Source organism: Schistocerca piceifrons, chromosome 1 (genome assembly GCF_021461385.2).
Source record: "Schistocerca piceifrons isolate TAMUIC-IGC-003096 chromosome 1, iqSchPice1.1, whole genome shotgun sequence".
NCBI lineage: Eukaryota > Metazoa > Arthropoda > Insecta > Orthoptera > Acrididae > Schistocerca > Schistocerca piceifrons.
Window position 1 is genome coordinate 270266627 of NC_060138.1, and position 12551 is coordinate 270279177.

A 12551-nucleotide genomic window follows, 5' to 3' on the forward strand; every position below is an offset into this window, starting at 1 on the left:
CACATCAGTCAGTCATAACAGTGCAACGACACTTCAGACGAAGTTCAACAAAGATCCACCAACTGCTAACTCCATTCGGCGATGGTATGCGCAGTTTAAAGCTTCTGGATGCCTCTGCAAGAGGAAATCAACGGGTCGGCCTGCAGTGAGCAAAGAAACGGTTGAACGTGTGCGGGCAAGTTTCACGCGTAGCCCGTGGAAGTCGACGAATAAAGCAAGCAGGGAGCTAAACATACCACAGCCGACGGTTTGGAAAATCTTACGGAAAAGGCTAAAGCAGAAGCCTTACCGTTTACAATTGCTACAAGCCCTGACACCCGATGACAAAGTCAAACGCTTTGAATTTTCGGCGCGGTTGCAACAGCTCATGGAAGAGGATGCGTTCAGTGCGAAATTTGTTTTCAGTGATGAAACAACATTTTTCCTTAATGGTGAAGTGAACAGACACAATGTGCGAATCTGGACGGTAGAGAATCCTCACGCATTCGTGCAGCAAATTCGCAATTCATCAAAAGTTAACTTGTTTTGTGCAATCTCACGGTTTAAAGTTTACGGCCCCTTTTTCTTGTGCGAAAAAAACGTTACAGGACACGTGTATCTGGACATGCTGGAAAATTGGCTCATGCCACAATTGGAGACCGACAGCGCCGACTTCATCTTTCAACAGGATGGTGCTCCACCGCACTTCCATCATGATGTTCGGCATTTCTTAAACAGGAGTTTGGAAAACCGATGGATTGGTCGTGGTGGAGATCATGATCAGCAATTCATGTCATGGCCTCCACGCTCTCCCGACTTAACCCCATGCGATTTCTTTCTGTGGGGTTATGTGAAAGATTCAGTGTTTAAACCTCTTCTACCAAGAAACGTGCCAGAACTGTGAGCTCGCATCAACGATGCTTTCGAAATTGATGGGGACATGCTGCGCCGAGTGTGGGAGGAACTTGATTATCGGCTTGATGTCTCCCGAATCACTAAAGGGGCACATATCGAACATTTGTGGATGCCTAAAAAAACTTTTTGAGTTTTTGTATGTGTGTGCAAAGCATTGTGAAAATATCTCAAATAATAAAGTTATTGTAGAGCTGTGAAATCGCTTCAATCATTTGTAATAACCCTGTAGTTCTTCTTCCTGTACTTTAATTCCTTCTCCAAATTTTTCTTATTCCCCTTTCCTCCTTGCTCAATGCACATATTTTATATCATCAATGATAGGCTACAACACTGAAACTCCCTTCTCCACCATTGCTCCCCTTTCACTCGCCTTCACCCATAACTGCCATTTGCTTTCTGTACAAGTGCTATGACATGCTGTAACATGACATGGTTGTTATTCAATTTTAAGGAAACTACTACATGAAAAAATTTGATTCTTGTGCATCTTACAGTTGGATACCTTTGCTCGATAAAGGACTGAATTTCTTTTCACGTTGTGTCACAGTTAACACACTGCATCAAATTAAATAAAACCTTGCACAAAATTTTAAAGAGTTTGCACTGCATAAACTTCGGGTATGGCTGATTTTAGCTTATATAATTGCAGTGTATGAAATGTAGATAAGATATCAAAATTTTATTTAAAATTTAGAGCAGAATGATACCTCATTTTGTTCTTGAGTTATTGATTTTTATATCCAAAGGATGGTCATGTGCAATGCTCCGATTTCCGTGCCTGCCCATCGTGAATCATATGGTTGTTAACAAATCGTTCACAATATTGAAACAAGGTTTTTTGCAAATGATAGCATGCAAAGATGTACATATGTTGTGTGATAAATAATCAAAACTTTTTTATTCACTGAGATATGGAAGTAACTAGTCAGCAGACATGAGAGAGCGGCTGAACCTGATACGTAACACATTAACAGCACTTCAGGAGAATCCAAGGATGGCAATTAAACATGTCCTCAGCACCTGTGGAGTAGCAGAGCATGACAATTTAACTGGCCCACAGCAGTTTAAGCATACATACCATGCTGTACACCACAAAATATAAATTGTAACAGCAGTGTTAGTCACAAATATGTTGACATATTTTTCACTGAGAAAGAATACTATAATTATAAAACTTGCTCATTCCACATCATAGAAACTGCAATTATAATCTATGGAACATGCTAATACCCAACTAATTAGTTAAATTGGGGCAGTTTAAACTCAGCACATTATGGCATACATTAAATAAACAGTATATAATTTGCAGATGAATATTCAGTGGTGTCGATTCTACTATCAGACATACGTAATGAGTTCTCACTATCATTTGCCCATACAATGGTCTCAGCCAAAGGCTACACTTGAAAGAAACTATTAATTTTGAAATGATTGGGGATGACTGTGAAGGAGGGACGTCATTCATACAATAGTTTCAGAACAGTCCATCTTTCCCCTTAAAAATGTTGTTCGTCATTTGTGTGTCTGCAAGGGAGCAGTGTATTAAAAAAAATTAATAATAATAATAATAATAATAATAATCATGTAATAAAAATAAAGCAAGAGGTGGCTGTTGTAATGGAAGTGCTAAACACGCCTCATTTTTTTGGCAAAGTATTGTAGATTACAATAAATGAAATGCTAAAGTATTTACCTTCTTGATACACCATAAATATAGCATGTATTGTTTCCTACAATCATTGCTTTTATTAATGAAATGTTAAATACATGTAAATCTCTTTGAAAATAATTTCAGTCATATCAATACTGTACACACATCTTTGTAGCATAAAAGACTGATGCATTCAAACATCTCTGAACTGTGACTTTATGAATCAATGCACTTGTTAATTTGTGTGTGTAACAAGCAGTCCTGACTTAGTGTTAATTGCATGATGGTGTAGTTGGTTGGACTCTGGTGTTGTACAGCTGAGACAGAAAAAGATGCAAGCAGTCATGATGAGCTGTACTGAACTTTGGTGTTTGTAAATGTTTTCTTTGCATTATGCAAACCGTTTTGACTTATGTTAAGTGAAAGAAACTGACAGTCATTAAAAATCTGGACAGAAATCTCAGTCCCTGCTTCATTGTTACATTTCACCATACATATATAAAATCAATGACCCATTCCCTGCATAGGAGGTGAGGTCACCGAACAAAACAACCGGCCAAAGATAAATTTTACATCAATGAGACCAAAGTCAAGTAACTTTTATTGTTTTTAACAGCCACTTGGTCATTTTTTATTATTAAGCAAATTGATGCATTGTTTATAGATGTCCAACTTCGCAAATTGTTTGTGGATTGTTCGATAACTGAAACCAACAAAGAGAAGAGAGCTGGGTTAAACTATACATAGTTGTTTCCTGAGTCGAAGAGATTGAGAAATAGGTTTTCTTTCAAAAATGACATCCGCAACTCATTAAAGTGGCACAACACTGAGCTGTTCACTTTGATAAAGTTGCATAGAAACACACAATCATTAACATATGTTATTATAATATCAAAATTTGGTACTAACTTCGTGAGTCACTTGTGGATGAAGTGACTTCAACTGTACGGGGCTCAATTGTGTCCAGCAGGTAATTCACCCGGTCACGAATCTCCTGCAGTTCTTTTCTCACTGTTGATACCTGAGATGGAGGTAAGCCTTTAGTGCGTAATGTTGCCTCACCACCTACTAACACTTGTAGTTTCAGGATCCGGCTATACTGTACTGCAAAAGCGAGATCTGAACTGTCGAAGATTGTTACTAGATCACCATCTGTGAACAAATTAAAGGTGCTATTAAAATATATTTGAATCCACTAAGAAATATGGATAAGACTCACCTTAGTTACCAGCCAGAACTGGCAAACAGTCAGTGACAAAATATTGTTCATGTCTGAAATACAGAATACACATACCAATATTAAGCACGTATTAGCAGTTACAAATTATAAAAATAAAATAAACAGTATAGAAAATATCAACAGCTACATTATTTTCCAATGACTGATACAAGTATAATAACCATAACTGACTATTCCATTGTGTGTGCACAGTACAAGATGGCCGCCCACTGAGATCACAGGTATTTTCTTCGTCCGCTAAAAGAACTTATTTAAGAGGAAAAAGTGTCAAATTTAAATTTTCTTTGTTTCATATACTTGCTGTAGCGTCTGTTCTTGTCACATAACTGAATATTAGCATCCCGGCAGAGCTTGTTCTTGAAAAACTTCGTGTTATCTGAAGTCCTGATAATCGCGACATAACCGGAAATTTTGCGTGACAAACACAAAAAATTCTATTCAAGTTTTCTTGATAGTGCAAAATTCGTTTAAAGAAGACAGCTACTAGTTTCATCAGTGTGTATTGTCACAATAAAAGTTTAATTAAACGTTTCTAAATCTTTTTTAACTAACAAATTTAGTATTGTTTACTAGTTAGATAGATGCGATCTACGCCTAAATTTTCTGAGTTATAAATGTTTAAAAACCTGACCAAAGACACTTGACAGTGTAAATTCTCTAAACGCAATGTACTTTGTGTCATTTTTTGTTTACACACAGCCAATCTCACGTCCGTGGCAAATTTAAAGCACTAATTATTCTTTTGAAACTGACCATGAGTGAGAAACGTGGGAGCTGTTATAGGGTAGATAGTACAGGGATTTCTTGCCAGTCTTTTAAGAAATATTTTCACTAGGGGGATGCAGTGGGGAGAATGTTGGGAGGACAGAAGAGGCTCTCTCCTGGAACTGCAGAGTATGCAGTAGGAACATTTTGATTGGGGAACAGGAAAGGAAAATCTGTGCCCTTCAGGCACAGTTTGAGGAAGCAAGGAAGGAACTGATAAGGATCAAGGGAGATAGGGGGGAGGAGGGTGGTTGGGAACTGGCAGTTGGTAAGAGGATAGGAAGAAAGAAAACACAATCTGACAGTCTTATCAACACCAAAAACAGGTATCTACCACTGCCAGAGTTAAGAGGAGAAGAGCCTCGGGTAGAACGAGGAGCAGGAAACATGCAGCACACTTAAACCGAGGCCAAGAAGCCTAGGAGTGTACAAAGTGTTTGGAAGAAGAAAGTGCTGCTGCTAGGTAGTAGCCATAGACGAGGTGTTACGCCCTCAGTTGCAGGAAAGTTTAGGGGCAGAATACCAGGCCACCAGTATCTTCAAGCCAAATGCAGGGCTAAGTCATGTGATAGAAGACTTAGGGTCTTTATGTAAGGACTTTACAAAAGAGGACCATGTAGTGATAGTGGGTGGCGCAGGAAACAGTTTGGACAGGGATGAGGCGTATGACATAGGTGGTGACCTGGACAACACAGATTCCGTAACTCATAGCACCAACGTATACACTGTTGAGCTGTTCCGGCATCATGATCGACCACACCTTGATGGAGCTGTGAGGTGGATCAATGTGGGGTTAAGGATGGTTATGAGGGCAGCCAACTTTGCTCATGTTTCTCTGTTGCCCATTGGGACTATCAACACATGGGGTTTCACTAGGCATGGCCTACACCTAATCAGGACTGGGAAGGGAAGATTGGTACAGCTGATTCGTGAAAGTATAGGGTGTGGATCTCAGGCCGCACATGGTCAAATACCTGTTGTCCTGGGTAGGAAAAGTAGGTATTTTTAAGGATAAAACCAGACAACAGGTTCCCCTGGCTAAAGAGTATCTACAGCAGTTTAAAAAATTCTGAAACAATCACTCAAAAGACAGACTTTAACATTTCAAATATCACACATACCAGATGTCACAAAGAAAACCAAACCATTGGAAAGAGTAACATGGGGCATTTATTTGGTTGCTTGGTAGGTTGTGGGGATTAATGGGACCAGACTACTACGGTCATCGCTCCCTTTTTTCCAAATATTAAAAACCCCCACAGAGAATAAAAACGATCAACTGACGAGAAGACAGACGACACAGAACAAGAGAAACTTAGACAAAGACCAGACAAGACGAACTAAAATCACACAGAGTGTGACGGTGGTTGGCCGACCACAGAAACAAAAAAGGAAAAGCCAACCACCGAGAAACACATTAAAAAATCAGACTAAAATCGTAGGCCATAGGCCAGAATCAACACAAAAACACACACACTTACATTAAGCGATAAAATCCCCCTGCCCGAATAAAACGCAAAACTAAGTCCGGTATGGCAGAGTCGTCAGTTAAAAGTGCAAGGAGCGTATCAGGCAGCGCGAAAGTCTGCCTGAGCACAGTTAAAAGGGTGCACTCCAACAGAATATGGACCACCGTCAAGGACGCCCCACAACGACAAAGACGTGGATCCTCACGACGCAGCAAATAACTGTGCGTCAGTCGGGTGTGGCCAATACGGAGCCAACAAAGGACGACTGAGTCCCTGCGGTCGGCTCGCATGGATGACCGCCAAACAGTCATCGTCTCCTTGATACGACGGAGTTTGTTTGGCACGGGCAGGTTGCGCCATTCAGTGTCCCATAAATCGAAAACTTTGTGGTGTAATAGTGCCCGCAAATCAGTTGCCGGGAGGCCAATCTCCAGAAATGGTTTACTGGTGGCCTCTTTCGCCAGGCGGTCAACAGTTTCATTGCCGGGTATCCCAACATGGCCTGGGGTCCAAACAAAGACCACAGATCTGCCGCAACGGGCAAGAGTATGCAGGGACACCTGGATAGCCATCACCAGACGAGAACGAGGGAAACACTGGTCGAGAGCTCGTAAACCGCTCAGGGAGTCGTGATGACGAAGATACAGATGACGAACGACTCACCTGAGCAGGAGCGGATATACTCTAGGGCTCGAAAGATGGCGACCAGCTCAGCAGTGTAAACGCTGCAGCCAGCCGGCAATGAACGTTGTTCACAATGGTCCCCTAGAGTTAGCGCATAACCGACACAACCATCAACCATCGAACCGTCAGTGTAGACAACGCCAGAGCCCTGATACATGGCTAAGATGGAATAAAAGCGGCGGCAGAAGGCTTCCGGGGGACTGAGTCCTTCGGGCGCTGTGCCAATTCGAGCTGAAGGCAAGGGCGAGGCACACACCACGGCGGCGTATGCAGAGGGGCCCAGAAAGGAGGTGGAACAGGGAAAACCCCTAGCCCGGAGAGAAGCTCTCGGACGCGGACTGCGATCGTACATCCAGAACTGGGCCGACGTTCTGGGAGACGGACGACTGTCTGCGGGAACAGGAGTCGATAATTTGGATGGCCGGGCAAGCTAAAAACATGGGCAGCATAAGCAGCCAGTAATTGTTGGCGTCGTAACCGCAGTGGAGGGACACCAGCCTCCACAAGTATGCTGTCCACAGGGCTGGTCCGGAAAGCACCAGTGGCAAGGCGTATTCCGCTGTGGAGGATTGGGTCCAGCACCCGCAATGCAGATGGGGATGCTGAGCCATAAGCCAAACTCCCATAATCCAGGCAGGACTGGATTAACGCCTGGTAGAGCCATAGGAGAGTAGATCGCTCGGCGCCCCACTTGGTGTGGCTCAGGCATCGCAGAGCATTTAGATGCCACCAACACATCTGTTTAAGCTGCCGAATATGAGGCAGCCAAGTCAACCGGGCATCAAAAACTGCACCCAAAAACCTGTGTGTCTCAACCACAGCAAGAAGTTCGCCATCAAGATAAAGCCGCGGCTCCGGGTGAACAGTGTGTCGCCGGCAGAAATGCATAACACAGGTCTTGGCAGCCGAAAACTGAAAGCCATGCGCTACAGCCCAAGACTGCGCCTTACGGATAGCGCCCTGTAGCTGACGTTCAGTAGCTGCAATGCCAATAGAGCTGTAGTAAAGGCAGAAGTCGTCAGCATACAGGGACGCTGAGACAGATGTCCCCACTGCCGCAGCGAGCCCGTTAATGGCTATTAAAAACAGGCAGACACTTAAAACAGATCCCTGTGGCACACCATTCACCTGGACTCGGGAGGAACAATGGGAGGCCGCGAATTGCACGCGGAAGGTATGATACGACAGAAAATTTCTGATAAAGATCGGCAGAGGGCCACAAAGACCCCATCCATGAAGTGTAGAAAGGATGTGATGACGCCATGTCGTATCGTACGTCTTCCGCATGTCGAAAAAGACAGCGACCTGGTGCTGACGGCAGGCAAAGACAGCACGGACGGCCGACTCCAGGCTCACCAGACTGACGGCGGCGGAGCGGCCTTTACGGAACCCACCCTGAGATGGAGCCAGAAGGCCCCGAGACTCCAGTACCCAATTCAAGCACCGGCTCACCATCCGTTCAAGCAACTTGCAAAGAGCGCTGGTGAGGCTAATGGGCCAGTAGCTGTCCACCTCCAAAGGATTCTTGCCTGGTTTCAGAATGGGGATAACAATACTTTCCCGCCATTGCGACGGAAACTCACCCTCAACCCAAATACGGCTGTAAAGGTTGAAGAGCCGTCGCTGGCAGTCCACTGAAAGGTGTTTCAGCATCTGACAGTGGATGGCATCTGGCCCAGGAGCGGTATCAGGGCAAGCGGCTAGGGCACTGCGAAATTCCCACTCACTGAATGGAACATTGTACAATTCTCGATGGTAGGTGCAAAACGAAAGGCTCCGACGTTCCATCTGCTCTTGAATGGAGCGGAAGGCCAGGGCGTAATTCGCAGAAGCGGAACTCATAGCAAAATGCTCTGCCAAGCTGTCGGCAATTTCGTCGTCGGAGTCCGTACAAACTGCTCCATTCAGTGAGAGCGCTGGGATGCTGACAGAGGTCCGATAGCCATAGAGGGGTCGGATCTTGGCCCAGACCTGCGATGGAGAGACACGGAGGCCAATGGTGGACACATACCGCTCCCAGCACTCCTGCTTGCTTTGGGGGATAAGGCGGCGGGCCCGCGCACGCAGCCATTTGAAGGTGATGAGGTGTTCAGCGCAGGGATGTCGCTTGTGATGCTGGAGCGACCGCCGGCGATCTTTAATCGCTTCAGCAATCTCAGGCGACCACCAAAGCACAGTCCGCCGCCGAGGGGACCCAGAAAAACGGGGAATGGCAGATTCGGCAGCAGTAACGATGCCGGTGGTGACCGATTGAACCACCGCATCAATGTCATCACTAGAGAGGCTCAATAGCGGCAGTGGAGGAAAACAAGTCCCAGTCAGCCTTATTCATAGCCCACCTGCAAGGGCGCATAGAAGACTGACGCTGTGGCAGTGACAGAAAGATCGGAAAGTGGTCACTACCACACAGGTCTCCACTGGACAGACAGTAAGAGGCTAGGGCTGCAGATCGAAAGGTCGATGGCGGAGTACGTGCCATGCACCACGCTGAAGTGTGTGAAGGAACCATCATTTAAAAGCGAAAGATCGAGCTGTGCCAATAAATGCTCAATGGTGGCGCCTCGACCTGTCGCCACTGACACACCCCACAGAGGGTTATGGGCGTTGAAGTCGCCCAGTAACAAGAAAGGTGGCGGCAATTGGGCCATCAGAGTAGCCAGGACATGCTGCGCGACAGCACCATCCGGTGGAAGATAAAGACTGCAGCCGGTAACAGCCTGTGGCGCCCACACCCGAACAGCAACAGCCTCTAAAGCTGTTTGTAGAGGTACAGACTCGCTGTGAAGAGAGTTAAGGACATATATGCAGACGCCACCAGACACCCTTTCATAAGCTGCCCGGTTCTTATAATAACCCCAATAGCCACGGAGGGCGGGGGTTCGCATTGCTGGAAAGCAAGTTTCCTGAATAGCAATGCAGAAGAAAGGGTGAAGGCTGATAAGTTGTCGGAGCTCAGCTAGATGGTGGAAGAAACCGTTGCAGATCCACTAGAGGATGGTACTGTCCATGTCTAAGAAAGGCGTGACGGGACTTGGAAGGCAGATTACGCTGCTGGGTCACCTGCTGCCTCCAATTGAGCACTGGTGCTAGCACTATCCATGGCGTCTGAGGGACCGACGAGATCGAGGTCCTCAGCGGACGCCAGAATCTCCACCTCGTCCTCAGACGCAGAGCTTGTAGGAAGCGGTGGGACGGGTGCCACCGCAATGTCGTTGGTCTTGGGGACTTTCTTCTTTTTCTGCTTGTCGCGCTGTGCCTTCGGTGGTTCAGGCTTCATGGGCTTCACTGGGTCAGTCTCAGGGACGGACAACGACCGTGAGGCTCTACGACCAGGGACTGGTGGTTGTTTCAGCCACTTGCGGGTGTCCGCTTTTCCACTGGTCGGAACTTGCAAAGGGAGGTCCCCAAGGGATCCCTTCCTGGCGAAGTAGCCGAAGAAATCTTACGCTTCTCCGGCTGGGAAGGGGGAGCTGATGTCCACGATGGTTGGGAGGGTGTTGCTCCTGAAGAAGATGGAGCAGGAGCAACAGGGTTTGAAGTGCCCCCACAATCAAGGGGGATGATGGATTCTGACCAATCACAGAACCAACCATGCGGGACGACACAGGAGATGGAAGAACCGTCGTTGCAGCAGCGGCGTATGTTGACGTCATTGGCACAGGATGGAGCCTCTCATATTTCCGCCTAGCCTCAGAGTAGGTCAGGCGGTCCAGGGTTTTATATTCCACTATCTTCCGTTCTTTCTGGAAGATCCTACAGTCCGGTGAGCAGGGGGAATGGTGTTCTCCGCAGTTAACACAGATGGGAGGCGGAGCACATGGAGTATTGGGATGCGAAGGACGTCCACAATCTCGACATGTGATGCCGGAAGTACAGCGGGATGACATGTGCCCAAACTTCCAGCATTTAAAACACCGCATCAGAGGAGGAATATATGGCTTCACATCACAGCAGTAAACCATCACCTTGATCTTTTCGGGTAAAACATCACCTTCGAAGGCCAAGATGAAGGCACCAGTGGCTACCTGATTATCCCTCAGACCCCGATGGACGCGCCTGACGAAGTGAACACCCTGTCGTTCTAGATTGGCGCGTAGTTCATCGTTGGACTGCAGTAGGAGATCCCTGTGGAATATAATACACTGGACCACGTTTAAACTTTTATGGGGAGTGATGGTGACGGAAACATCCCCCAACTTGTCACAAGTGAGCAACCTCCGTGACTGGGCAGAGGATGCTGTTTTGATGAGAACCGACCCAGAGCGCATTTTGGACAAGATCTCCACCTCCCCGAACTTGTCCTCTAAATGCTCCACAAAAAACTGGGGCTTGGTCGACATAAACGATTCCCCATCAACTCGCGTACACACGAGGTATCGGGGTGCATAATCTCCACTGCCTTCTTTAGCCATATGTTCCTCCCATGGAGTGGCCAGGGAGGGAAACAATCTCTGATCAATTTTCTTTCCATTGAGGTTAGACCTCGATTGCTTAGAGACTGCTGGTGGAGGCCCACCAGCGATATGGAGTGGCCAGGGAGGGAAACAATCTCTGATCAATTTTCTTTCCATTGAGGTTAGACCTCGATTGCTTAGAGACTGCTGGTGGAGGCCCACCAGCGAGAGATGATGTACCACGCTTCATTGCGGGTCATCCGCCCTGATGCCACCCACTCCGACCAGGGGCTCTCCCCACAGGCGCCACCTAGTCATAGCAAAGACCACCTGGCAGGATGGCCTTTGCCAGGAGTCCCGATGCCCCAGAGGGATAGGCATCTACTCCTCGGCATATGTGGGGAGGTAGCAGCTCAGGCATCAGCAGTGCGATCCCTGTGTAGTCAGGGGGCTACCACCAAGAGGGTACATGACGACCCCACCACAACGAACTGGCTACCGTGCTGGACGTCGGGTGTCGAAATATCCATGTACATCACGAGGGCAAAGATGGAAGTGCACAAAGGAGGGAATGTATGCTATCCGGAACACACTGCAGCGGATGTGGCCGGAAGCTCGATGTAAATCCAACTCCATGACAATATCGGGTGTGCCAGATCGTAGGGCAAGATGGATTTAAGATGCACTACGTAAGGCGTCCTTCCCCAAATGGTATGCACTAACGGAAAATTTGGAAAGGTAGTGGTCAAACCCCTAAGGGGGGCCATCATATTAAAGGCCGAAACAGTTGAGACTCCTTTTAGTCGCCTCTTACGACAGGCAGGAATACCGCGGGCCTATTCTTACCCCCGAACCCGCAGGGGGGCATGGGGCATTTCACAGGCTTAACAATCCTCCATCAAAACATGCAATCAATAAAAAATAAAATACAACTATTAGAAGTTGAGCTCCGATCTTTGAACTGCACAGTAGTTTGTGTTACTGAGCACTGGTGTAGACACACACAAATCCAACATGTAGTATTATCATTATATGAAAGGGCAAACTCCTACTGCAGAACTGCTTCAAGGGATGGAGGATCATGCAATTATTTCAGAAAAGGAACACAGTTCAAATCAAGACATGACATCAGTACAGTAAGTGAAGACAAACACTCTGAAATATCAGCTACTGAATTAACAGGGCTTTATATCATCAAGAAATTAATAATTTTGTGTGTGTATAAATCTCCCAGCAGTAGTGCGGAAACTTTTTTCAAAAAATTAACAGAAGTTCTAGATAAAGTCTCAAGTACAAAGATCAACATAATTCTGTGGGGACATTAACATCAGCGCTAATATCACAAATGAATCCAGCAGCAACTTCATAAATATCCTTCAAAGATTTGGCATGTCCCTATTGGTCAACAGGCAACAAGCGTTACTACAATGACTGCATCAGTAATTGACCATGTG

The 12551-nt window shown here is 46.2% G+C and overlaps 1 protein-coding gene across 1 annotated transcript in view; it reads right to left on the reverse strand.

Moving 5' to 3' along the window:
- LOC124782371 (protein TFG-like) overlaps positions 1-12551 on the reverse strand; it is a 60214-nt gene that overhangs the window by 31693 nt on the left and 15970 nt on the right. Inside the window, exon 3 of the mRNA XM_047253934.1 lies at positions 3455-3697. Coding sequence (XP_047109890.1) covers positions 3455-3697 — 243 coding nt within the window. The remainder of the gene's footprint in view (positions 1-3454; positions 3698-12551) is intronic.